General features: G+C 42.4%; 2 protein-coding genes across 3 annotated transcripts; both read left to right on the top strand.

Moving 5' to 3' along the window:
* The first annotated feature begins 7 nt into the window (after positions 1-7).
* On the top strand, positions 8-12,350 carry LOC311501283 (major histocompatibility complex class I-related gene protein-like). The gene is made up of 5 exons (XM_084563004.1): positions 8-86; positions 10,433-10,705; positions 10,785-11,075; positions 11,275-11,793; positions 12,199-12,350. Exons 1-4 carry the CDS (start codon positions 14-16, stop codon positions 11,613-11,615), a joined length of 978 nt encoding a protein of 325 aa, XP_084419130.1. The 5' UTR covers positions 8-13; the 3' UTR covers positions 11,616-11,793; positions 12,199-12,350.
* Positions 12,351-13,338: 988 nt separating this feature from the next.
* Positions 13,339-27,057, top strand: LOC311501406 (ATPase family AAA domain-containing protein 2-like). Of its 2 annotated transcripts, XM_084563203.1 has the most exons (27): positions 13,339-13,690; positions 13,767-13,816; positions 14,607-14,635; positions 15,907-16,000; positions 16,524-16,602; positions 17,561-17,636; positions 17,723-17,848; positions 17,946-18,012; positions 18,144-18,221; positions 18,847-18,955; positions 19,036-19,151; positions 19,404-19,578; positions 19,682-19,930; positions 20,236-20,326; positions 20,403-20,717; positions 20,827-20,944; positions 21,229-21,415; positions 21,936-22,121; positions 22,194-22,329; positions 22,441-22,637; positions 22,848-23,007; positions 23,466-23,588; positions 23,856-23,933; positions 25,070-25,477; positions 25,666-25,799; positions 26,226-26,354; positions 26,737-27,057. In XM_084563203.1, exons 1-27 carry the CDS (start codon positions 13,577-13,579, stop codon positions 26,767-26,769), a joined length of 3,657 nt encoding a protein of 1,218 aa, XP_084419329.1. In that variant the 5' UTR covers positions 13,339-13,576; the 3' UTR covers positions 26,770-27,057. The 2 variants fall into 2 exon arrangements, with proteins under 2 accessions (XP_084419329.1, XP_084419330.1); XM_084563204.1 differs by lacking the exon at positions 25,070-25,477.
* Positions 27,058-27,585: the final 528 nt, after the last annotated feature.

Raw genomic sequence — 27,585 nt, 5'->3', positions numbered from 1 at the left:
TATTGAGAACAGAATGAAGTTTGTGTTCAAAATGTTCATCTTGGTCTTTTTATTTCTTCTGGGGACAGTAGTGACGGTAAACAGCGGTAAGTCACTGTTTTATGAACCTTTGATGAGAGTCGAGGTAAAAACGAAACTAAATCATTTGAACTGTTGAAGATTTTAAAGTCATTTTAGTTTAATTTCTTGTTGTAGGTGATTCCTTTGTAGAGTTTTAGTCATGTAAACTTATTCCAGATGTCTGGTTGATGTTTAGTGTGGTTTACTGTGATAGAAGTTGATGAACGTGTTTCTGGATTTAGTGCTGGAGGCCTTTATTCCAGTCACACATACGTTGATGGAAATTAAAATACTAAACCTCTGCATGGTTTCACATGGATGTCATTATTAAAGTACAATGTTAAATACACACTAGAAGAAAGAACTTCAATTAAAGTAACTATTTAAAAGTAAATGTTCTGAATTTCTTCCTAAATTTTCTAATTAAAATAAAAGAATCCTTTATTTATTCCACAGTCTTACACGTCTGACAAACTTAAACAAATTAAATAAAACTGAAATTAAATAAATACATTGAACAAATACATTTAAAAGTGAAACTAATGGTGGAAATAGACAATTAAATGATTCAGTAAATAAACTAAATATAAAGGAGAAGAAATAGAGACAAGATTATTAAACTAATTTATTCCATATTTTATAAATGAATTAATTCCTACAATTGTTTACTATCACTATTGTTTCATTTATTGTCATATTAATTTATTTACTGATCTTTAATTCATGTCTGATCAAATCAAATGTGTTGTGTGTTTAATCCATGTGGTGATGTGTAAACTGGACTAATTCAGGATGTCAGTGTTGTAAACTGATCATATGTGTGGTGACATTGGTCTGTATCATGCTGCTACGTAGCCTCCCTCCAAACATCACCTCATGTTTTCTGCTTCCAGATCAACCTGAGGTGGAGATGTATACAGATGACATTGATGTTGGTACAGAGATTGAAAATCACAGGATTTTAGTGTGCAGAGCTAAAGGCTTCAAGACAACAGACATCATCCTGAACATCAAGAAGAATCACTGTGTTCTGACTAAAGAGGACGGAGTGAAGACTTCAGGAGTTAAACCACATGAAGACACCTTCTGGAGAAGAGACCATGTGATCATTTCTGACAAGTCTGACATGTCTAATTACAGCTGTGAAGTCATTCATGCTGCATCTCGTTTTCGTGTTGAGAAGGTTTGGGGTAAGAAAGTTTTATAGTTTTAATTATTTGTTGTAGTTTTTATTTATTCTATAATCTAGTTCTCTACATGTAGTTAGTAGATCTCTACATTATTAGTCCTGATGTATTTTCTCTAGTTGTTAAACTCATTTTTAAATGAACAGTGAGTTAGTAACGTATCAGAGCTGCTAGCAGTGATGTTGTTCATGTTCTTGTCTGAATGTGAAGTAAACGTCATGTCTTGTATATCTGGGATGTGATCAACATTACTGCAGAAAGCTGACAGTGGTTTCTGTCCAATGATTGAAATGACTTCACTAACAAAGGATCTGAAGGTTCATTCACACCTGGGCTGTTTAGTCCAGGTACATCAGACTGTGGTTGGTTCTCCAGCTTGGTGTGATTTACTGGGACAGATGCAGTAAATCTTCTTAGTTTCTCTCCAGGAGATGATTACGTCTAAACCATGTGACTCTGTTGAAGATGAATAGTTGGTATTTACATGTGACAACTCTGTGTCTTCAGAGACTCAACAAGGAGAAACATTAGTTAGAAGGAAACACTGGTTTTAGGAATTTACAGATTCTGACCTGGTAGAAAATCAGAATCTGTTTTGAGGTTTCACATCGTTTATTCTCAGATGAGACTTTTTCTTTAACGTCACATGTTTCTCACTGAACAAATGACTAAATATGTTGTTTAGTGACTTTTCTGTGACTTTCCATCCACATTATTTCAGTGACAGATCAGGATTGTGTTGAAAGACTGAACATGAAACTAATGTGAATGTTTTCTGTGTTTTAGATCCTAAATCTGGTGGAAGAGGATGGATCATTTCATCTGAGTTTATAGACACATGTAAGACATGAGAATATATTTTATTATTTACATCAAGTAAAGTCTCACTACAGATATATGTGTGGTGACATTGGTCTGTATCATGCTGCTACGTAGCCTCCCTCCAAACATCACCTCATGTTTTCTGCTTCCAGATCAACCTGATGTTTACGTGTTTCTAAATAACTCCAAAGTTCAGACCAACGTCTTTTTGACGTGTCTGGCCTCAGGCTTCTACCCAAAAGACATCATCCTGAATATCAAGAGGAACGGACGTCTTCTGACCAGAGAGGACGGAGTGAAGAGTTCAAGAGTTTGTTCAAATAAAAACGACACCTTCCAGAGAAGAGACTATGTGGAGATTTTAAAGTCAGACAAGTCTGATTACAGCTGTGAAGTCATTCATGCTGCATCTGGTTCACGTGTTGAGAAGGTTTGGGGTAAGAAAGTTTAATAGTTTTATTCATTTTATTCTGATGTTTGTCCAACAGATCTCTGCATTCTTAGTTTTCTGATGACAGAGATGTCAAAATGATTTAGTGTAGTTTTCTAGACTCTGGTTGGATTCAGAGTTGATTTGTATCAGAGCTGCTAACAGTGTCGTCTCTACAAGTGTTTGTCTAAAGAAATGTGAAGAAAATGACTGAAGACTGGAGCTGAAATGTCCACATTATTTCAGAGGGCTGCAGTGACTGGTCTCTAATGATTGAAACGTTTCTGAGACTCAGCTGAGTTCATCTGAAATAGTTGTGGTTGAATTGAAGTCAGTCAGACGATTGTAACCAAGAGAACAGGTAGAAGTTGTCTTCACATAGTCTCATCTGAGAATACTCTGACACACTGGTTTAGTTTTTAACATCACATGTTTCTCTCCTTCACTAACCACTGATTTCACTTTGTTTAGTCATTAAATTGAATCTTTGCTGAGACTTTACATCCACATTTCAGTAACACACACAAACTGATGTCAATGTTTTCTCTCTTTTAGATCATCGTCTTCCTCCTGAACCTCATGGAGGTGGAGACAATGGAGACAACACTGTCATCATCATTGGTGCAGTTGTAGGAGTCCTTCTGGTTCTGGTCCTGGTTCCAGTTGTGCTGGTGGTGTTGAAGAAACGAGGCATTCTTGGTAGGTAAGGCAAGGCAAGGCATTTTTATTTATATAGCGCATTTCATACCAAGAGGCAACTCAATGTGCTTTACATAAAAACAGAACAAATTAGAACACACAGTTAAAAGCAAGAACAAAGAAAAAGAAAAAAAGAAAAAAGAAAAAAAAAGAAAAAGAAAAGTGTATTATATATATACATATATTAAAACGATTAAGAGGACTTACAGTGTAAATCCAAGATTACGATTTAAAATGATTTAAAAGGGCTCAGCCATATGCACATGAAAAAAGAAATGTTTTTAACCTGGATTTAAAAGTGCTTACAGTTGGGGCTGATTTCAGCTCTGCTGGTAGTTTGTTCCATTTGTGTGCAGCGTAACAGCTAACACAATATAAAATAAATCAAGGTAGAGTGTTGTGTGTCATGAGTGTGTTCAACAACATCAATGATTGTAGGTCCTGTAATCCAGAGTTGTCTGTAGTGTATTTACACCAAGATTACACAGTATCTGTTCAGCCAGAAGAACAATGGAGTGTGTCTGTTATCAGAGCTCTGTTATTATTGGACTGTGGACAAGTAGAAGTCCTTCTAATACAATAACTTCTACCATCAGTCATCACTTCATTCACTATGTGTTTATTTACAGGATGGACCAACAGATGCAGAACAATCAATGCCACAGGTAACTCCTTTATTTTCTTCAGTGTGTTTCTGTTGGTGTCTGTTCAGGACTGATTTAAAACATGTGGCTGATGTTATTCTGAATATTGAGGAAATGTGTCTGACACCATGAAATGTTGTCTGTGTTCATGTTATGTACATCTAGAAAAACTTCATTAAAAACGGGGAAGTCAGATCAACTCTCTCTGTACCAATCAACTAAAAACCTCCTCATTATGTCTATAAAGCTAAAACAAGGAGTCTGAGACTGATTCAGTTTATCATGAGGATGTCAGTGTTGTAAACTGATCATATGTGTGGTGACATTGGTCTGTATCATGCTGCTACGTAGCCTCCCTCCAAACATCACCTCATGTTTTCTGTTTACAGCTAAACCTTGTGTGAAGATGTTTACAGAGCTCTCTGAAGTTCAGACCAACGTCATTTTGACGTGTCTGGCCACAGGCTTCTACCCAAAAGACATCACTCTGAATATCTGGAGGAACGGACGTATTCTAACCAGAGAGGACGGAGTGGAGAGTACAGGGGTTTGTCCAAATGAAGACGACACCTTCAAGAGAATAGACCAAGTGGAGATTTTAGAGTCAGAGATGTCTGATTACAGCTGTGAAGTCATTCATGCTGCATCTGGTTTTCATGTTGAGGAGGTTTGGGGTAAGAAAGTTTAATAGTTTTTATCATCTGTCTCAGTCTTTCTTTTAAAATCATTTTAAATATTGTTCTTTGTCTACAGCTAGTCCTTCAGATCTCTACATTATTAGTTTTCTTATCACACCTCAGATGTGAAACATTAGTTAATTTTAGTTGTTTGGACTAATGTTGGATTGAAGTGTCAGTTTGTATTAGAGCTACTAGCAGTGTTATCTGTGGAACAATGTTTATGTTGTTATCTAAAGAAATGTGAAGGAACTGTAGTGGTAGGAGTCCTGGTCCTGGCTGTGGTGCTGGTGTTGTATTTGTTCAGAAGACCCATTCTTGGTAGGTAGAGTGTTGTGTGTCATCAGTGTGTTCAACAACATCAATGATTGTAGGTCCTGTAATCCAGAGTTGTCTGTAGTGTATTTACACCAAGATTACACAGTATCTGTTCAGCCAGAAGAACAATGGAGTGTGTCTGTTATCAGAGCTCTGTTATTATTGGACTGTGGACAAGTAGAAGTCCTTCTAATACAATAACTTCTACCATCAATCATCACTTCATTCACTATGTGTTTATTTACAGGAGCTGCTGCTAATGATGATGTAGTAACCTATACCCCAGGTAACTCCTTTATTATCTTCAGTGTGTTTCTGTTGGTGTCTGTTCAGGACTGATTTAAAACATGTGGCTGATGTTATTCTGGATTGACATTTAGTGAAATGCTCTGAAGTTGATGTTTCTATCATCAGATATCCAACACTGAATGTGTTCTGAGATTTACTGACAATAAAATACTGAATGCTGACCTGATCCTTGAAGTTAGTCCTGCACAGGCTGCAGCGTTTTACAATGAACTTCACAGACTATTGTAGAAACATGAGACTGGAGGAAATAACACGCTTCATCTTCATCTTTGTTTACAGTTATACCACTGCAGACTGTAACTCCTCAACCAGGTCAGTGTTTTATTTCTCTGTTACTGATTCTATTGAATTATTGTATAACTGACATTTTATTAATCCATCTACAGTCCTGTAAATGTTACCATGTGATGTTCAGAACCAGAGTTAGCTTAAAGCTAATTAACGTTAATATATTAATATCATATTTAAATTAAAACAGTATTTGACATCTTTGCTTTGAAATGACTGAAGTGATTGTGTTTATTAAATGATTAATTTACAGCTTTAAATCTTAATAAATACAACTTAAAGTGTTTTAGATAGTTTGAACAGAGTCAGAATATTGTTCAGTAAAAGTTATAATTTCTGTTAAAACTGGTCGTTTTAAATCAAATCACTACAAAACATGTAATGTAGAAAAACTGAACATAGAATCAAGGTGACCTCACCTCTCCTGACTGGTAAGTGTGTTCCTCAGTAAAGATCTATGAGGATGATGAGGATTGATTTGATTGTGTCTTGATCTAAAATGGATGAAATGAGAGAATATTTCTCCAGGATCATTTTCATGGTCGTCCAGGACTCTACGTTCATGTTGGAGAAGATGTTTCAGCTTTTTCCAGACGTTACAACCAGAGCTGTTGTCGTCTTTCTTCATGAAATGAAGCCAAGTTTCTGACATGTTCTTTCTCTGCCGTGACTCCTTCTTGTTCCAAGTTTCCAGCTCTAGATCTGCAGGAGTTTGACGACATTGTTTTGGTTCCAACTGTCAGAAAAATGAAAAGAAGTGAAAAAGATTGGAGGCAGAAGATTGAGATGAAAACAGATGGTAGCATTTAGTTCTTAATAGTTCCTGGATGTGTGTGTTTAGATGATAACACTGGAGATCCAATCAACATGAAGTCATCTACTGTCTACACATGTGATGCAGTAGTTTTTATTCCATGCTTCAGTTTTAGTCTGTGCAGTGAAACATCAATGTAGAAAGTGACTTCATTCAACTATAGATAGTTTCTGTGTCATGACAGACAGACAGACTCATGGCAGACTGACCTGTGTTGTCTTTAGCTTCTGGTGAACCCTCAGTGAAAGAAGAGATGAGCTGGAAAGACATTTTTAGTCAAACTTCATTTTATTTTCTTCACAGTAACAAGAGAGTCTGGTTTCTCCTTCTGATGTCTCTGGTGAGTCTCAATGTTCTTTTCATAATCTGGATGAATCTATTGTAATGAAAGATAAATGAACATTTACCAAAGAAGACACCAGAAAAATATCTGACCTCCATGTTTTATTATAACTCTACATATAAATAACTCTGATGTTCATTCCTGCAGACGGGGACTATTAAATCAAGACGACTGAGGCTGAGAGTCTCCTGAAAGTGTCCAGAAATATTTCATCAGAAACATCAGATCCATCTATCAGTGAGCAGGAGACTGAAACTAAGAGAATTTAAATGAAAACTAAAGTATTTTTCCATCTTCTTCAAACCTCAAAGTGACATTTAGATGATCTTGTTTGAATCAGGAGGGTTTCCTCAGAGCCACCTGGAAGAAATGAAACTAATCCAGAAGTTGAGACCTTAAAGAGAGTCAGTGTGTGGATGTTTAATGGAGCTGTTACAACCAGACAGTGTTAGAGTTCAGGAGAAAGAAGATAAATGTTTATTTTTCATCTCATACTAAATGTGATTAAAGCTCTGTGTGAGAGTGTAAAACTACTGAGTTAGTATCAACAGTATGTAGAGCTCCAACTAACCGTTATTTAACCAGTTAATCTGTTGCTGAAGTGTCCTTGAGCAAGACACTGAACCTCCAGTTGCTCCCAGTGTGAGGCACTGGTGTGAGAATGTGTGAGTGAATGGGTCCATGTGTCTGTGACTGTAAAGCACTTTGAGAACCAACAGGTAGAAAAGCTCTGTATAAAAACAAGCTCTATATAAAAACAAGCTCTGTATAAAAACAAGGGTGGACCCTGGACAGGTCTTATTTGAAGGAATGTGAAAGGAATATTTGACTGATTTTACTTCTTATTTAAGCTGTTATTAAGAAAGTTGGTGACAATCAATATTTACATTTTCTCATTTGTTATAATTTAACTCCAGTAAACCTGAGAGTTAGATATTAATAACTGTAGTTTCATTGTAGACACAGACATATTGTTACTGTAGATAGATTAGGGTTGGATTATACTTTGTAGAGCAACAACAGACAGTGCTTTGAATGTGTAACCAGGGCTTGACGCTCAGCATTTTACTCAGTTGAAAAATCTAGTAGCACACAAATAATTTTAGGGGCGCGATGAAAAGTTACCAAATAATGCGTTTTTCTTTAATAAAGTGATATGAGGTCAACAAGGAGGCATTTATAAGCAAAACAATTAAATTCATATCTTTTTTAGTTTTAGTTATATTCTCTAAAGAGTGCAGAGAGAATAATACTGTAACAACTCATGTATTGTCAGTTATTTATAGGTGCAAATCTGCACAGTGCAACTGTGCATCAAATAACCACACATAAATGATAGATAAGTAGGTTTTTTGCAAATTGCAACCAGCAAGAGCGCAGTAAATCAACCATTTTTTGTGGCGCCATGTTCTTTCAGATCATTAAGCTGAGCTCTTATTTCTGTGTTACAATACCTGCAACGGGCTTTAGAGTCGTCTCCTGGGACAGCCGCAATCCAGGTCTTAAGTTCAAGGTCGGTCTCCCATTCCTTCCTGTAGGATTTCTTATATTTCCCCACTTCGGCATGATGCTAACTTAGCTAGGCCACCCCTTTGAATTCAGCGCGGCTATAGTGTGTTTGCTGAATGGACGTCATGGTTAATAATAATAATATAATACCTTTATTTATATAGCACCTTTTAAAAACAGTGTTTACAAAGTGCTTTAACATTCAAGCATGAATAAAATACTCAGGCAAAATAAGAACAACCAACAATATTTGAGAAGACAATAAAAGCAATTGAAAGTTAAATTACATAAACAACCACATAACAAAAATAATAAATATAAATAAAATAAAATAAAACACAGTAAAATAGAATGACTTAATTCAAGTTACAAGTTAAAAGAAAGTTAAAAAGACAAATCTCACATAAAAGCAAGTCTTTAAAATGAGTTTTAAGAAGTGATTTAAAAGAATTCACTGATTGTGCCAGCCTTATGTTAAGCTGCCAAATGAAATGATGCCGACTGAAAAAAAAAAAGGCAATTGCATTTCACAATTCGCACTGAACTATTTTTTACCAGCATTTGCGACGAGGTGCTTGCACTGTCGAGCCCTGGTTATAAACACAGATAGTGTTTGTTAGAGCGTTTGTAGTTGTCAGTGGTGCGTTGCTCAGTTTATTGTCCAGGATGAGTCTAAGATGCTTTAACGAGTCCACTGTCTGAACAGTTTGATTATTGGTGCCAGTGTTGTGGGCTGTGCTGTGTGTCCTGGAGCTGTTGATGACTAGTTCTCTTGTCTGTGATACGTTGAGCTGCAGGTCGTCGTTCATGCAGCATTGTGTGAAGTGAGAGATTGAGTTTTGGTAAAACAGAGTATGGCAGTGTGATCAGAGTATTTGAAGTAGCAGCTGACTGCTGTGAAGGAGCATTACCTCAGGTCATTTCTTCCAACACTGTGAGGCTGTACGACCAACTCTGCTCCCAGTAGACCACACATGTATAACCTGTGTTATGTGATGTTGATGATGACGTTGTGTTCTTTGACATTTTGTATTTGCCCTATGTTTTACTTTTTTTTTAATCTCATGTACTGTCTGATGCTGTATCACTGTAAATATTTGTTTTTATTGTTGGTTATTGTCATTTAATCTTACTTCAGGCTCACCAGTCAAAGGTTTTTTAATGCTGTATTTTGTTGTCAGTTTAATTTTATACTTTATGACTAAAAAGGAAATGTTTCCACATTAAAAAATAGTCAGTCATTTTATTCTCAGTGGTTAAAATAAATAAATCATTTTAAATCATACTTCTTCTTTATTTTCTTTGAGATTACTTTAAACACGTCTCTTCTTCTGTGGTTTCTGGTTCCATGTGAGTTTAATACATGACACAACACACTGAGCTCCAGCTTCTGTCACTTTTCACCAGAACAAAACTGTGAAATCCTCTGAGGAGAGACTGTGTTCATCTTCAGTCTTCATTAAGATCAGTTCAACAGTGGAGAGTCTCTTCAGGAAGTATTCAGACGCCTTCACTGTATCCACGTTTTCCTGAAGATTCAAGTTTAAACTCAAAGTTAAAATGAGTTTTAAAAGCAAGTTCATTAAAAATCAAAACCTGAACTGAATCTTCAGAAGCTTCTGGTCTAATCTGAAGAAGAGTTGAAACAAACGGTCTAAAGCCAGGTCTGTGGAGTCGTTATCGTTAATAGTTTCCTGGTGTCACCTGAACGCACCATCAGCTGTTTAATAACTGTGTTAGATTGAGGAAGAAAGCAGATGATACAGAAGAAGAAGAAGAAGAAGAATCTCGTCTCTCTCTCTGTTCAGAAACAAAGTTTGTTTTCTCTGAAGTTAAAATGTTTTTGGTCTCAGTTGTCATCCTGCTCGGACCGATGGTGACCTGTGGTGAGTTAAAAGATGAATTTAATTTATACCCATCACCAACTCTAAAACAAAAGTGACGACAAAATATGATCTAATAAATTAGATGACTGTTCTTCAGCTAGAGATGGACGACTTTAACATTGATGAGGAAGTTGTCTTTATGTGTTTGTGCTCGTTCTGTCGTCAGTTAACTGAATAAAAATAAAACCTTAATGTGACTAAATGATGCAGGAAGGAAACAGCCGCCACCGAGTTAAAACCAAAAATACACAATCTGTGGTTCATCACATAGTTTTATGGAAGTAAAGTTTGTCTCTAGTTTTCATGCTGCTACAGACAGATGTCAGTCACTGTTTCTGTAGAGAGGATCCTCAGGAGGAATCATGTCACATTTAGTTCTTATATATAAATATTATAATTTATATTATGAATCAGGAGGAACTCTGAACGCCTCGTGTGATTTTCAGAGAGACATTCCCTCACTTACATCTACACGGCCCTCTCCAAACCTGTGGGACTCCCGGGCATCCACGAGTTCACTGCCATGGGTCTGCTGGACAGCAGGATGATCGACTACTACGACAGTGAGAATCAGAAGAAAGTTCCCAAACAGACCTGGATGGAAGAGCGACTCTCTGAAGACTATTGGAGCAAAGGAACACAGTCCCGCCAGAGCAAGCAGCAGTGGTTCAAGGTCAACATCGACATCCTGATGAAACGGATGAGACAGAATGACACCGGTAAGATCCACGACACTGAAAAACTCCTCAAACACATTTAATTCTGAACCTTTTAGATATGACCTTTGTTTGGTTTCAGACGTCCATGTTCTCCAGTGGATGCACGGCTGTGAGGGTGAGGAAAGACCTGACGGTACTCTACAGTTCCACCGTGGCATGGACATGTACAATTATGATGGAAACGACTTCCTGTCCTTCGATGATGAACACGCAGTCTGGGTCGCCCCGACTGATGCAGCTGTCCCCACCAAGAGGAAGTGGGATGAAGTCCAGGTCCTGAAAGAATACACCAAAGGCTACCTGGAGAACGAGTGCATGGACTGGCTGGGGAAGTTCATGAGTTACAGAGAGAAGCAGCTTCAAGAAGCCTGTATGTATGATGAACACGCTAACCAAAGCGGTCACATGGTGGTGGCAGCATCATGCTTTGGGTCTTCTTTGACATGTGACTGGCCTTCAGAACTGCAGCTGCATGTTAAAAAACAACACATTTAGTCCTGGTTAAACTTTGTATTATGTGTGAACTACACCCAACAAGCATCTAACTCTGCTGTTTTTTCTGTTTCCAGCTCCTCCTGATGTTTACGTGTTTGCAACAAACGTGGAGACCAACGTCACTTTGACGTGTCTGGCCACAGGCTTCTACCCAAAAGACATCATCCTGAATATCAAGAAGAACGGACGTATTCTGACCAGAGAGGACGGAGTGGTGACCTCAGATGTTCGTCCAAATGAAGACGACACCTTCCAGAGAAGAGACTATGTGGAGATTTTAAAGTCAGACAAGTCTAATTACACCTGTGAAATCATTCATGCTGCATCTAATATGACTGTTGAGAAATCTTGGGGTAAGAATGTTTTTGTAAATACCGTTTGCAGTAAATCTTATGGCCCAGACTCCAGACTGTAAGGTGCTTATTAAAATTGTAATCTACTGTAAAGACTGAATGTTGTCTGTGTTTTAGATCGGCTGCTTCCCAGCTCTGAGGGAATAAACCTACCTGTGGTTGTTTCAGTCACTTCAGTCGTGACTGGGGTCGTGATCGTGAGCGCACTCCTTCGGATATTTTTCAAGAGAAAGATGACCAGTAGGTGTTCATCATAACTATCATCTCAATCAGTGCAGACTGAAGCTTTTTGTTTAGATTTCATGAAATAAAAAAAACCTGAACTTGAGACTTTTCCATGTGATTCCACTGCAGTGAGGTTTCCTCCTAAAATGTGATCTTTTGAAATACTTTTTAAATACCTTCATGCTTCATTAGAGTTCTTCCCTGATAGAGTCTTGCACATCTAAAACATCTCCGTCCATCTCAGCATAGACCACATGTTTTTATCTAGTGCCTAAAAACAACAACAAAAAACATTAACACTATTGAAATCCTATTAACTGCAGTTTCTCTGATTTCCACTAGAGGCTTGTTCTGAAAGTGAGTCAATATGTGTTCATCTTTACAGTATGTACGTAAAAATAACCCCACCTTTGTGATTAGTCCCTGCAGTCCAAGAACCAGGAAACCACGATCTCAGCCTCCAGTACGATGACGCTCTGTGAAGATAAACCTCCATGTCACCTGTACAGCTACTGGAGTCTTAACATGGAAGGATGACTCAAATATAAATGACAGGTTTATGTTTTTTCACAATGTTTTTAATTATATCATTTATTGTTTAATTACAGTGAATAATGTCTAAATATTATACACATACATTATATATATATATATGTGTGTGTATATATATATATATATATATATATATATATATATATATATATATATATATATATATATATATATATAGTTGCATATTCCTAAATGTATTCAAGCATACCTTCACATTACAGCTAAGATTCTGAATTTTAAGTTCACATTGATTGTATAACTCTTTTTGGTATATTATATATTTACTTCTGTCTCTGTTTCTTGTACGTTTGTTCATATGCAAATTTTTTTGCTTATACTGTTTTTATTTCATTTTACTAGATTTGTACTCTTATTTTATTTTAATTTTATTTTACTAGATTTTTATTTATGTTTCATTTTTATTTTATTTTACTAGATATTGACTTTTATTTTATTTTTATTTGTTTCATTTTAATTTTATTTTACTAGATTTTTACTTTTATTTTATTTTAATTTTATTTTACTAGATTTTTATTTCTGTTTCATTTTAATTTTATTTTACTAGATTTTGCCTATATCTTATTTTTATTTTACTTTAGTTAATCTTTCTTTTTACTTGCGGTTCTTAAGAGTGTTTCTGTGCAACTGAGCTACTGTGACCAAACATTTTCCCTCGTGGATGAATAAAGTCTAAAATAACAAACAAATGTTGAATGTCAAATTATATTTGGACCTGACTGTATAACATTTTTTTTTTTTTTTGATGTAATAAATAAAATAATTAATATTCTGAACAGTAGGTGAAACCATATGTTTGCAAAAGTAAAAAAACAAAATAATAGTAAAAACAATAACTTTGAGAAATGATAATAAAAACAATTACATTTATAAATAAAAACAGTATTTAGGAGCATACATTTTTATTAACGTGATAAATTGACGTAAATAAATGAATAAATGAATTGGTTGACGCTCATTACGGCATGACGTCACCAGGCGGCGGCAGAGCCCTCCGGTTTGAAAGTACACGGCGGCGCTCGGAGCGGACCATCAGATTAACGGAGAGTGTTTGGGTGTGTTTGACTTCCAGCTCGGCCTCAACTCACCGAGCTCACGGCGTTTCCTCTCAGAAGAACCGGTGGGAGACACCTGGGAGCTGCTCCTCCGCGTTCTGCTCTTCTTTTGTTGCTAACGTAGCTTTTTAAGCTAACAGTAAAAACCGTTGGCTTCTCCCTGCGCCGTTACCATGGTGACGCTTCGAGGCAGAGGCGACGCCGGCTCCGAGACGCCGCCGCAGGCTGCGACAGAGACCCGGAGAAGGAGCGCGGTGAGCCGGCCTGCAGGGTCCGGACGGTCCGCTGTGAGTCTGGAACAAAGTTAGCTTCTTTAGCTTAGCTTCACCGCATCAGTTGAGTTTCATGTGTCATGTTCCTCAGGGATTTAATGAAGAGGAGGAAGATGTCAAACCGACGACCGTCATCATCAGGTGTGAATGTTTTGTCCGTTATCTGATTAATTAATACGTTTTTAAATATTAAGGTTTCTTTTAGAAATGTACTTTTTGCTTAATATGTGCACATTTACCTTCAGTAAAAACACCAAAAATTAAATCATAAAATGTATTTTAAAAATAATATGATGAGTAACCGTCCTGCTCCAGTAAAATAATTAGATTAAAAAGAATCCTGTTTTGTTTTAGACATTTTAATATATAATTAATTAATTCATTTAAAATGTAGGTTTGTTGTGTTTCAGGAAGGATTAATAAAGTATTCTGATTTTACTTTATGTGTATATTTATTTAAATACAGATCCACTACTTTAGTAAAAGTATCAATAAAACGTTTTAAACATAATATAATGAGTAAAAGTTCTGCTCCAGTAAAAATAAAAGAATTAATGATCACACGTTAATTCATTAATACTGATGCGTCTGTGTTTAAACAGTATTTTTCTGCAGGACTGGTGAAATACTGTTTGTTAAATATGTTAAATACAGTTTATTGGTTTCTAACATGAGGCTTCAGGCCCGTTAGAAGGTCACAGTATAAGTGTGAGGGGTCATGACATAATTAAAATCCTCTAACATCCTCAGGCCTCCAGGTAGATGTTTCTTGTCATTAATCTCCCACAACATATTCAGTGAACGTGTCTGTTATGTGGTGGAGTAACACGGGCAACGCCTCCACCTCAGATGTAAAAGTAAATACATGAACAGTCTGATGTGTTGTTCTGTTGTCATGTTCCTCGTTCTGATGTCTGCTTTGTGTCGACAGGAAATCTCAGAGGCTCCAGAACCCTCCAGGTAAGGACGCCAACGTGGGCGGTGCCAGATTGAACTAATCTCAGCGACAGCCAATGGGAGCAGCTGATCCAGTTGATTGACATATGACACAGAATGCAGAGTTCACCAAAGATGGAGGACGTGTCTCCACCTCCTCCTGTTGTCCAAAGTGAGACAAAAAAATAATCCACTAGAGACAAAGAGATGGACGAGGACGCATCTTTGACATAAATGTCTCATCTAAACGTCTCAGTCTGGTTTTATTTACTCTGATGATTAAATGATTTAAATTTAGTTTATGAGATATGAGTGGTTTATAAACCAGTCATTGGTCTAGAGGGGGGGTCCACCCTGGACAGGTCTCCAGTCTGTCCCAGCTGTCATTGGTCTAGAGGGGGGGTCCACCCTGGACAGGTCTCCAGTCTGTCCCAGCTGTCATTGGTCTAGAGGGGGGGTCCACCCTGGACAGGTCTCCAGTCTGTCCCAGCTGTCATTGGTCTAGAGGGGGGGTCCACCCTGGACAGGTCTCCAGTCCATCCCAGCTGTCATTGGTCTAGAGGGGGGGTCCACCCTGGACAGGTCTCCAGTCTGTCCCAGCTGTCATTGGTCTAGAGGGGGGGTCCACCCTGGACAGGTCTCCAGTCTATCCCAGCTGTCACTGGTCTAGAGGGGGGGTCCACCCTGGACAGGTCTCCAGCCTATCCCAGCTGTCATTGTTCTAGAGGGGGGGTCCACCCTGGACAGGTCTCCAGTCTATCCCAGCTGTCATTGTTCTAGAGGGGGGGTCCACCCTGGACAGGTCTCCAGTCTATCCCAGCTGTCACTGGTCTAGAGGGGGGGTCCACCCTGGACAGGTCTCCAGCCTATCCCAGCTGTCATCGGTCTAGAGGGGGGGGTCCACCCTGGACAGGTCTCCAGTCTATCCCAGCTGTCATCGGTCTAGAGGGGGGTCCACCCTGGACAGGTCTCCAGCCTATCCCAGCTGTCATCGGTCTAGAGGGGGGGTCCACCCTGGACAGGTCTCCAGTCTATCCCAGCTGTCATTGGTCTAGAGGGGGGGTCCACCCTGGACAGGTCTCCAGTCTATCACAGGGCTAACACAGAGAGACAGAATCACCAATGAACCTAACCAGCATGTCTTTGGACGGTGGGAGGAAGCTGGAGAACCTGGAGAGAACCCACGCAGACACAGGGAGAACATGCAGACTACACACAGAAAGGAACCAGTCGACCCAAGGGTTTAGTTAAACGTTGCAGGTGTTCCTAATGAACCGAGTGCATGTGTGTGTCAGGTGTCAGGAGGACGGGTCCGAGGAGGAGCAGCAGGCCGACCAAACCGACCAGCAGATACCAGGCCCCCGACACGACCAACGGCTTCAGCACCAAGTGAGACCCCTTTAACATCACTGACCTTAACAGTCTGATCTGATGAATGTTTACAGATCCAGATATTCTGAACTCAGAGGCTTCACAGTAAAGGACTCGTCCATTTTTCCATGCAGATCATTTTGATTTGTTCTTTCCTTTTTCCTCTTAGACCTGATTAAAGGTTCAGTTCTTCTGCAGATAGTTTTCAGGTTTTGTGGCAGAGTCTCTTTTCTCCAACATGACTCTCTACCAGAGACCACAACAGACAAACATCAGTCTTCATATATAATCACTCTTTACATTTCTCATTTTCTATCTCGTCAGTTTGACCTGAGTTGAAGATTAAAGGCTTTTATCACAAAAAAGTCCAATTAAATAATTAAATAACTGACCAGAGGCTGTTTTCATCAGTGTTAGATGATAAGAGACCAGTTATGTTGTTCATGTTCAGTCTCATTTGTTTTCTTTCATAATAAACCTGCTGTCTGCTGGCTCCAGTCAGCACTGATTTATTTTAACTCTACATCGTTTGTCTCTGCAGCTCAGCAGCCTCGGTCCTGAAGAGGGTGGACAACATGAAGAAGAGGAGGAAGAGGAGGCTCAGCAGCAACAGAGACGGAGTGAGTGATGCTGTTCTTGGGTTGTAACGTCTCAGCCCCGACAGTGATCGTCTCGTCTGCGTCTGAAGCGTCTTCACTCCACTTTCATATCAACGTTTGGGTCGTCACCTGGTTTGTGTCGCTGCTCATCAGTTTGTGTATTTAGTCTCAGCTGATTGTGATGCAGCAGATGGTTCATATTAAATGTTAAAATGAGTCTGAGATACTAACACAGTTCAGTCTAGATGACAGGTGGGGAGAAGCTCACTAAGGTCTGTTCATGACAAGACACTCACATAGAACTAGAGGAGTCAGTTTAGATCCATGACCTGGACGACTGAGAACCACAGTCTGAACTGAGTTTAAACCAAACACAATAAAAACACAGTTGAAACTAGTTTCTACTGTTTTGTAAACCTTCCTGTGTTTCAGCCGCCTCTGAACGCAGCTCAGTTTTAACCTCCTGTTCAGACTCGGTGTGTTTACTCTCTCTGGGCGCTGCCTCTCTTATCATGTCGTAGTGAGGGTGCTTCACCCAGCTGCACCCTGCCCCCCTCCCTCTGCGGGACGTCCCTATCAGCTGCCACCATATTGGAAGGAGGCCAAAACACTGAGAAGCACCAGCCCGTGTTTCTGTTTTATAACATTATAAATACTTGATATGAGCTCTCACATGGATCATCAACATGTTGTCCCAGAGACGAAGGCTCATAGTGTCACACTCGTATACACGGCTGCTCTTCATTGTCAGAAGTCGATCAGTTTATTTGTTAAACCTTCGATCCAAACATCTCAGTCCAGATTATTTGACCTGTCTGATGAAGGGTCACAGTTATGGATGTTACACTGATTTATATTTAATAATAGAAACGCTCTGACACTAACGGCCTCCAGTCGACATGTGAACAGGTCAAGCTGAGGAAATAAAACCATAATATCCAGATCCTGAGTTTCTAATCCTGTGTTTAATTTCATCCAGAAGATCTTCTCTAAAGCTCAGAGGAGGAGAACGTCAGCGTCGCAGAGAGAGCTCATCGACAGCGACGAAGAGAGCGGTCTGTACCAACATCCAGGAGGAGGATGAAGACGGGAGGACGTGGCGCTCTGACGCCTTTCATTTCTTCTTCTCTGGTGTTTCCAGGTGTAGTTGTCGACACAGACAGCCGACAGGAAACGACTGCGGACGAAGACAGCAGCTGCAGCGTGGACCAGAACTTTGATGCCAAACTGAGCCGAGCTTCGTCGCTGTACCAGGGACCGAGCAGCGGTCAGTGCTGAGCTGATGATCAGAGGATGCTGAGAACAGTAGTTACAGTAGGAGGAGATGTACTGAACATGTTCCTGTTTCCTCTGGTGTTGATTAGAGTTCCTGAGAGGAACCTTCAGGATCAGCGCCTCAGGACCCAACACGACCCGAGGACGAGCCTTCAGGTCAGACTGACTGTTGTGGGAGGCTTAAGTTTTCTGCTGGAGTGAAGGCAGCTGAGTTTAATGTAGAGAAAGAGACGCTGCCACCACGTCCTCCAGACGTTCACTCACTGTTGCTTCGTTTCTTCCAACAGAACCACGAAGAGCTCGTGGTCCAATCACTCTGATGAAGACAACGACTCTGATGATGAAGAGGAGAAGGCTTCTAGCAGGTCAGTGTCTAGTGTTTATGCTCCTTTATTTAATCTCAGCTTTAAATACAGAAAAATAACATTTAAATTTAAAGTTACTAAACATTTAAACATCTCCATCACCTGTAAATAAAAACAGCTGAGTCAGCAGCTCCTTTAAACACGCACCGATAGGTTTCTCTGTTTGTTGGGACTGAAACTGATTTCTACTCTTTTTAAACTTTAACCCACTGAGGCGTCACGTTTGTAAACCTTTATATCTGTGACGTCACAGTGTCTAGTCTGTGAGCCAGTGAAGAACACTACTGAGCATGTGCAGTGGGCCACACGTTGCAGACACAAACCAGGAAGTTAGAATTAAAAGTGAACGGACTCCATCTCTGAGTCTTTAACAAAGCAACGTCTGAAACTCGTTGGTGAAATGAAGATTATTGTTGTTTGATAAATGAAATGAAAGCTGTGTAACACACTGGAGTCTCTGCCACAACGTCATTAACGTATAAAAGTGTAAAATAAAATAGTTTGAGGTGTTTAGTTTAACCCTAATCTCCATTTAGCTGCTCAGGTGAAGTTGTGTCTTTTCATTTCCATGTTTCATTAATATGTTGATGAGATGTTTCAGTGCTCCGTCCTCTCGTCCTCTCAGCTGTCGTCCCCTCGGCCTGCGGTCGGAGGATCTTCTGGGGACTCGCAGAGACAAGATGTCTGCAGGAGCAGGTCTGGCAGACATTGACCCCATGGCCATCGATCAGTCTGTGAGTTCAGACGTCGTTCATTAAGACTAATTAAACCAGAGCGTCGTGGGTCGGCCTCATTCCTTCCCCTCCCTCCTCAGGTGGGTTTCGACAGCATCGGAGGTCTGTCGGGTCACATCTCAGCTCTGAAGGAGATGGTCGTCTTCCCTCTTCTCTACCCCGAGGTCTTTGATAACTTCAAGATCCAGCCCCCCAGGTGATTCACAGGGTTTATAGGTGAAGAGGAACCTGTTGGTGAATCTGAGTGAAGGAGGAGGAAGCACAGGATGAAACAAGGGAAATGATTCAACATATGCACAAACTGTTATAAATAATTTAGATCAAAAAAAGAACTAAACCATCTACTGCAGTAACGCTGAGTTGTGATTGGCTGAGTGACACCTGGTCTGTGTGAACTACCTGATACCTGCTGAGATCAAGACTGGAAACGCTCTCTCTCTCTCTCCAGGGGTTGTCTCTTCTACGGCCCGCCGGGGACGGGGAAGACGCTGGTCGCCCGGGCGCTGGCCAACGAGTGTAGCCATGGCAACAGGAAGGTGGCCTTCTTCATGAGGAAGGGAGCCGACTGCCTCAGCAAGTGGGTGGGCGAGTCTGAGCGACAGCTGCGGCTGCTGTTTGAGCAGGTTAGAGTCAGGACGTCCTGGTGCTGCTGCCCCCAGAGGAGTGGTGCCTCCACGTGATGATGTGTTGATGCTGAGTGTGTCTTGGTGTGTGTGTCGTCCTCAGGCGTATCAGATGCGTCCCTCCATCATCTTCTTTGACGAGATCGATGGCCTGGCTCCGGTCCGGTCCAGCAGACAGGACCAGATTCACAGCTCCATCGTGTCCACGCTCCTGGCTCTGATGGACGGATTGGACAGTCGAGGGGAGGTCGTGGTCATCGGAGCCACAAACCGCCTGGACTCCATCGACCCGGCGCTGCGGCGGCCCGGACGCTTTGACAGGGAGTTCCTGTTTGGGCTTCCTGACAGAGAGGTGATGACTTTAGTTAGTTTAGTTACAGTAATAATCAGATTCTACCTGGACAGAGAGACAGTCATTAATGCTCAGTGATGCTTTTTAATATTTATGTTACGACCCAGCAACTTTAACTACAGACAGACGACTTCAGTGAAAAACAAACAGGGTGAGCTGCTAAGAACTGTGTCTCATCTTCTGAAGCGTGTCTCATTAGGTAGCTAAGCTGATGCATCAGCCAGAGGAGGTGCAGAGGGATGTAACAGTTGTTTTCTTCTTCTTGATCTTGTGTAAATATAATCAGACTCCTGTTTGTGTTTCAGTCTCGTAAAGAGATTCTGAAAATCCACACCCGGCAGTGGAAGCCTCCTCCGTCTGAAGACTTTCTGGCCGAGCTGGCAGAGAAATGTGTCGGTAAGAGAAGCAGCAGCAGTGGTTCTTCGTACTTTAGTCTCTAGTTGAGTTGACGTCCTGGTCGTCTGTGTGTCAGGTTACTGTGGCGCTGACATCAGGGCGGTGTGCACCGAGGCGGCGCTGTGCGCTCTGCGGCGCCGCTACCCTCAGATCTACGGCACCTCCCAGAAGCTCCAGCTGGACGTCTCCTCCATCGCCGTCAGCAGCTGCGACTTTGTGGCGGCCATGAGGAAGATGTCGCCGGCCGCTCACCGCTCCGCCGCCTCCCCCGCCAAACCTCTGTCGCCCGTGGTTCACCCTCTGCTGGGTGCAGCCCTGCAGGACACAATGGAGGCTCTGCAGAGGCTGTTCCCTCACGCTGAGCAGGGCATGAAGAGGAAGAGGGAGCCGGGTGAGTCGGAGCTGGATGCTGAAGCTGCTGCTGCTGCTGCTGCTGCTGAAGCTGCTGCTGCTGTCGTCCTCATCACTTACTGATGTTTAATGTGTTTCCTGAATGTCAGATCTGACCTCTGGCCTCTCTGACGACGGTCTGATGTACGGAGGAGACGACAGCTCCTCTACCTCCAACATCTCCACCCCCTCCTCCTCCAAGACCAGAAACTTCCTGCACTTTGCCAGGTGAGTCAGTAAGACCTGGACCAAGCCCTGAGCCATGTATAACAAATGGTAATGAACTGTTTTAAAGTTTTAAATCATGCAACAATTAAAACATCGTCACATGAAGCTGTGACGATACAAGTAGAGAATCAGATGAAGAAGAGAAACAGATCAACACAGAACCAATCACTGAATAGTTTTAGACGGATCTGTTCAGATACGTGAGGAATGATTTTTGTATTTATTTTCTGAGGTAACAAACTACAATCTCCCTCTCTCTCTTTCTCCTCTGGCGCCTCCTGCAGGAGTGCAGTCAAACACCCAACGTCTCACCGACCCAGGATGCTGCTGGCGGGTCGACCCGGCGCCGGTCAAACCTCCCACCTGGCCCCGGCGGTGCTGCACGCTCTGGAGCGCTTCACCGTCCACAGTCTGGACTCTGCGGTGCTGTTTGGAGTCAGCAGCACCTCCCCAGAGGAGGCCTGTGCACAGGTGACACCTCCAGTACCAGACAGACTCAGATTCAAACGACTTAAAACTCTGATTTAGAGGCTGGAGGCTGGTTGGTGATAACATGCCCTTAAACCTTCAGGAGCTTCAAACAGCTCAGGTTTACGTCTCTATAGTTTGATTCATATTCATTTATACCTGAGAGGAGAGAAGCAGGTAAGTCAGAGCTTCTATCTTGTCGTCATGGAGGAACTAATATCGACTGTAAAGATCTTAAATGTTGAAAAATAGCAGCTTCCTAATTGTTGTAATAAGATCCAGCTGAACAATCTTGTTCTTATAGAAAGTAAATACAGGGACGGTGAGTAAAATATTTATTCTTCTCAATTAAAGTCTTAACTGTCTTGAACATCTGGACAAAGCAGAGCTCAGTGTTCCTCTGCTGACATCTGGTGGTGATGAGAGGCACCTGCAGCGTGCTGAGCAGAGAGGCACCTGCAGCGTGCTGAGCAGAGAGGCACCTGCAGCGTGTTGAGCAGATGTTGATCTCTTTCCTGCTCAGGTGTTCTGTGAGGCCAAGCGAACGTCTCCCAGCATCCTCTACATCCCTCACATGCAGCAGTGGTGGGAGACGGCCGGGCCGGCGCTGAGGGCCTCCTTCCTCAGTCTGCTGGGCAGCATCCCCTCCTTCTCCCCCATCCTCCTCCTCGCCACCTGCAGCGTCCCCCATCAGCAGCTGGACCCGGAGGTGAGACCCGAAACGATCGGATGAAGAATAAGACAAGGACAGACCCTGAGCTCTGTCTCGTTCTGTCCTCAGATCCAGGGTCTGTTTCGGGAGGAGTACGGGGAGGTTTACACCGTCAGTGTCCCCACCAAGCGGGAGAGGACCGACTTCTTCCAGGATCTGATTCTGAACCAGGCGTCCGAGGCTCCGCCCTCCAGGAAAACGCCACGTATGTCACTCAGTTGTTCACAAGCTTTTATTCAGGGTGTTGATCTGAACCAGGTCCACAGTTGTATTATCCTCTTCCTCCTCCTCCTCCTCCTCCTCCTCCTCCTCCCAGTGACCCAGACCATGGAGATCCTCCCCCTAGCACCCCCGCCTCCCCCCCGCCAGCTGTCGGAGCAGGAGCGCCTCCGCCTGGAGGAGCAGGAGGAGGACGTGCTGCGAGAGCTCCGCCTCTTCCTGCGTAACGTCACCGAGCGCCTGACTCTGGACCGCCGCTTCAAGGCCTTCATCAAACCGGTGGACATCGAGGAGGTGAGTGGACACTCGGCGCTAAACGTCTTTAAGTCCAGACTGGGTTTAGTGACTGTAGCTGGAGAACACAGAGGACGGGACATTAAACCTGCTCCATACATGTAAAGACAGAGTGAGGACATGATGTCACAGCTCGGTTCAAAAGGGACAAAGATCAGTTCCTGCAGGTGTGAGGACGTTTTAATGACGACCTGTCCTGGTGTCCCTCAGGTGCCAGACTACATGATGGTGATCCAGAAGCCCATGGACCTCTCCACGCTGCTCACCAACATCGACGAGCACAAGTACGTCACCGTCGGCGACTTCGTGGCGGACGCAGACCTCATCTGGCAGAACGCTCTGGAGTACAACCCCGACAGCGACCCCATGGGTAAAGACGTCCTCTGATAGGACACCAGGACACTTTTACTGTCCGTCAGAAACTGACTTCAACATCAAAACCTGCGTCGGTTAATTTTATTCCTCAGACTCGTCTAAATGATCTGAGGTTTGATGTTTTTATTTGCTGAGATTGTTTCTGTCTGAGTGTAACGGGTGTAAGACGCAGACTGTTCACCTGGACTGACTGATGATTAGTCAGTACACTGGGGTGTCAAACATACGGCCCGGGGCCAAGAGAGGCCCGCCAGAGGCTACAGTCTGGCCGAAGGATGAATCTGTACAAAAATGACATAGAAGACATTAACTGAAGTTTTTCAATAATGTGTCCAACATTTATTATTAAATATAAACAGTTTCATAAAGTTCTGTTGGCACTAAAACAACACAGCAGATATTCACTCTAAGAAAATCATCTCCAGCTTCTGTTGTTGTGTTTGTGTTTGTCAGACCGACACATCCGTCACCGAGCGTGTGCTCTGAAGGACACGATACGAGCCATCATCAGAGACGAGCTGGACGAAGACTTTGAGAGAGTCTGCAGGGACATCAGAGCGTCTCGGTCCCAGAGAGGTGAGACTCCTTCAGTCTGAGTCGTATCATTACTGTTACCAGAATAAAGGAGGTGGAGAGTTTAGGTTAATGTGAACAACGTCCTCTGACTCTAGCTGAGTATCGGCTCATTAACAGACTCTAGTCATGTGACCTTCAGCTGGACCAGATTTAGAGCTGAACACTCGGAGGAAACGTCTTTAACAAAAGTCCAGTTGTCTTTGTTTTAGTTTGTTTTAGATGAACCGTGACCCGGATGAATCCTCACACACTTTTATTTCATGTCAGCTCTTTGTAGCATCACTGAGGTCGACCTGGAGGAGGCCGACGACGTCTGCAGCCCCAGAGACAGTCCTGGACCTCGACGTAAGTCTGAACTCCTCTGAACAGAAAAGATGCTCCAGGAACTGATCCAGTCAGGTTTAGACCTGTTCAACATTTAGTTTTATATATTTTAGAGCATAAATCTTTTCAGCCGAGGTCATTTTAAAATGTTGGAAGAACAGGAAGCTGCAGTCTTTATGTGAACATGACAGCAGACGAGGAAGAGGCAGATGGAATGATGAAGAAGATGAAGTGGAGGAAAGACTGGACCCCTCTCCTCTCTCCTCCTCCTCCTCCTCCTCCTCTAATCACCTCCTCTCTCCTCCTCCTCCTCCTCCTCTAATCACCTCCTCTCCTCCTCCTCCTTTAACCACCTCCTCTCCTCCTCCTCCTCCTCTAACCACCTCCTCTCCTCCTCTCTCCTCCTCTAATCACCTCCTCTCTCCTCCTCTAACCACCTCCTCTCCTCCTCCTCCTCTAACCACCTCCTCTCCTCCTCCTCCTCCTCTAATCACCTCCTCTCCTCCTCCTCCTCCTCCTCTAATCACCTCCTCTCTCCTCCTCTAATCACCTCCTCTCTCCTCCTCTAACCACCTCCTCTCCTCCTCCTCCTCCTCTAATCACCTCCTCTCCTCCTCCTCTAACCACCTCCTCTCCTCCTCCTCCTCTAATCACCTCCTCTCCTCCTCCTCCTCCTCTAACCACCTCCTCTCCTCCTCCTCCTCTAATCACCTCCTCTCCTCCTCCTCCTCTAATCACCTCCTCTCTCCTCCTCCTCCTCTAATCACCTCCTCTCTCCTCCTCCTCCTCTAACCACCTCCTCCTCCTCCTCCTCCTCTAATCACCTCCTCTCCTCCTCCTCTAATCACCTCCTCTCCTCCTCCTCCTCTAATCACCTCCTCTCTCCTCCTCCTCCTCCTCCTCTAATCACCTCCTCTCCTCCTCCTCCTCTAATCACCTCCTCCTCCTCCTCCTCCTCTAATCACCTCCTCTCCTCCTCCTCCTCTAATCACCTCCTCTCCTCCTCCTCCTCCTCTAATCACCTCCTCTCCTCCTCCTCCTCCTCCTCTAATCACCTCCTCTCTCCTCCTCCTCTAATCACCTCCTCTCCTCCTCCTCTAATCACCTCCTCTCTCCTCCTTCACTCCCACTCCTCCCCTGACTCCTCTTCTCTCCAGCTCGTAAGAAAAAACGTTACAAACGAAAACGAAAGTCCAAGTGGAGCACCGGCGTCATCAAGAAACCCAAGAAGAAGAAGCCTCCTGTCTCCTCTTCCTCCTCCTCCTCCTCCTCCTCCTCCATGTCTGAGTTGAGTGCAGAGGATCATGGAGGCGTTAAAACCGGATCCCTGACTGGTTCTGGTCTGAGCTCCTCCAGTGTTTCAGAGAGCAGTGACGGGGGGCGGAGCAGAGCCGCCAACGGCTACCATGGCGTCTCCAACGGCGTCCTCATGAACGGGTACCACCCCCCCGAGCCTTTCCACCTCCAGCTGGATGACAGCGTCTCTACGGGGAGGATGAAGCTCAGACATGGAGGCCCGACTCCTCCCTCCACCCAGCTGATGGGGGTTTGTCTGAACAGATTAGGTGTGTATGTTTGAAAGAGGCTCAGAGCTGGACGGTGTCAACGCTTCGCTACTAACTCGTCTTCATCACACGGGGACAACGAGCCTCAGCTCAGAGTCTCTGCTGAGCTTCAGGGTTAGAGTCAGCTGACACGAAGAACAAGTCACAAACACTTCACATCTTCCTCCTCTTCACATCTTCCTCCTCAGAGAGACACAGAAGCCAAGAGACGAGAGCCAACATGGCCGCCTTGGACCATGTGCAGCAGCTGAACGGAGACAGATCCGTGGACGTCCTCCACCATGAAACACCACCACTGGTCGTTGATCGCATCAAGCTGAGGGTGAGTCACTGTGGTGGATAATAGACGTTTACTGCAGCAGCTGTGACTCGTGTCTGTGAAGAGTCAGTGATTAGTGAAGACAGTCCTGCTCTGAGTCTGGTCTCTGTGAAGGTCCTGGTTCCAGCTTTAGCTTCTAATAACTGAGATAGATGTTGATTCTACTGTGTTTTCATTCTGTACAACTACTGAACTAACGTGGGCTAACGTGGGCTAACGTGGGCTAACGTGGGCTAGGCTAAATAACAGAAACACTTTAAATTCAGTCCAGTTCAACAGCTCCACAGTGATCATCAGGAGAATCAGCGGCTCTCTGACTCTAGAGGCCTCAGACCACAGCACAGACCTTTCACCTCAGACAGGAAACAAACAGGAAGCTGCTGCAGCCTCGCGTCACACACGTTGATGAAATGTGTTTGTGTTTGTCAGGACCTGCTGAGCAGAGCCGTGACTAAAGCAGAGGGCGCTGAGGTGGAGCCTCTGGAGAAGCTCTATGCTCAGCTGGCTCAGAGCATCTACAGACACAGAGACACCCACGACAAGACGGAGCTCCTTCAGGTACGACCGCCGCTCAGACCAGACCAGACCAGACCAGACCCCGAGGTGGTCTGGGTACCAGCTCTGATCAGGGTCTGGATGTGGTCGTGGCCCCAGTGTTGGCTCAGGAACCATGTTAATACAACATTAATATCATCTTCTACAACTGATTTAATTATAACCTGTTAGCCTGTTAGCCTGTTAGCTCATTAGCTGTAGCTGGTATTGTGTTCTGAACGGTTCAGTAGCGCTGGTCGGTCCAGACTATCTATGAGGAGTGACTCTGAATATATATTAGATATATGTGTAAAATAAAACAATATTTAAATATAGAGTTTGCTTCTTAAATCACAGCGTCTGGTTCATGTTTAATGTTTAATGTTTAATGTTTTTTATTTTCTAGGAAATGAAGACAGAGATCGACTCTTTCTCCTGATCAGGTCCATTTTTAATAAACCATCAGTACATTGACATAGAAGGAGTTTACTTGTTTTAATACTTGATATTATCTATTATTATTTATTATTATTATAGAGTATTTATTCAGAGTTCATTCATTGGATCATGAAGCGTCTATAAAATAAAAGTGTTATTGAGGATCAGTTAAATATACAGTTTTAATTTGATTATTTTATTGACTAATAACTTACTGAAAAGGGCCAAGTGAATATTTATGTGTTAAAACATTTTACAGCTGATAAATTAAACTTGTAAATTAATTATAATTAAAGTGTATAATAATATAAAGTTGACAGTTTTACTTGTGATTTACTGATCTGAAGTTTTATTTATATTTTTGCTGTTTTTATTTAAATCATATTCTTTATCGTAGTTTGATATTTTATATAATTTATTCTGTAACTTCTTGTGTAACTGGATGAGGACGCAGCTCTGATAGGACCGTACGCTGCTGCCGTCTCTCTGACGTCATCACGCACACAGGCAACGGGGAAAAGAAAAAAAAAACTCAGCACGCCGAGGGGCGTTTCCGCTTTCCAGAGGTGCCTTCAAAATAAAGGACTCAAAGAAGCGTTTCTTTATAATAATAATTTAATAAGTAGATTTATTTTTTGTTTTCGTCTTGTATACTCCGAAATAAATGGAAATAAAAAAATACACTTTAAATAAAAGTATATGAATATAACTGAATAGCAATCGTTGAAGAGTTGGTTCAAAGTTGAAGCTGTGCAGTAAAAATGTAGTTCATCATATCAGTCTAAATATGTACAGTCATCTAAAAAGCTGTTCATTT

This window comes from Chelon labrosus (assembly GCF_963514085.1).
Source record: "Chelon labrosus genome assembly, chromosome: 16".
NCBI classification, from domain to species: Eukaryota; Metazoa; Chordata; class Actinopteri; order Mugiliformes; family Mugilidae; genus Chelon; species Chelon labrosus.
This window is presented reverse-complemented; position numbering and strand designations above follow the sequence as displayed.

Bases quoted from the DNA above. Each gene is read 5' to 3' on its own strand.
- LOC311501283 (XM_084563004.1), top strand. From the start codon at position 14: ATGAAGTTTGTGTTCAAAATGTTCATCTTGGTCTTTTTATTTCTTCTG. The intron at 87-10,432 runs GTAAGTCACTGT...TGTGATTTTCAG, and splicing joins AGTAGTGACGGTAAACAGCG to AGAGACATTCCCTCACTTAC. The intron at 10,706-10,784 runs GTAAGATCCACG...GTTTGGTTTCAG, and splicing joins GATGAGACAGAATGACACCG to ACGTCCATGTTCTCCAGTGG.
- LOC311501406 (XM_084563203.1), top strand. From the start codon at position 13,577: ATGGTGACGCTTCGAGGCAGAGGCGACGCCGGCTCCGAGACGCCGCCG. The intron at 14,636-15,906 runs GTAAGGACGCCA...TGTGTGTGTCAG, and splicing joins GAGGCTCCAGAACCCTCCAG to GTGTCAGGAGGACGGGTCCG. The intron at 16,603-17,560 runs GTGAGTGATGCT...AATTTCATCCAG, and splicing joins TCAGCAGCAACAGAGACGGA to AAGATCTTCTCTAAAGCTCA.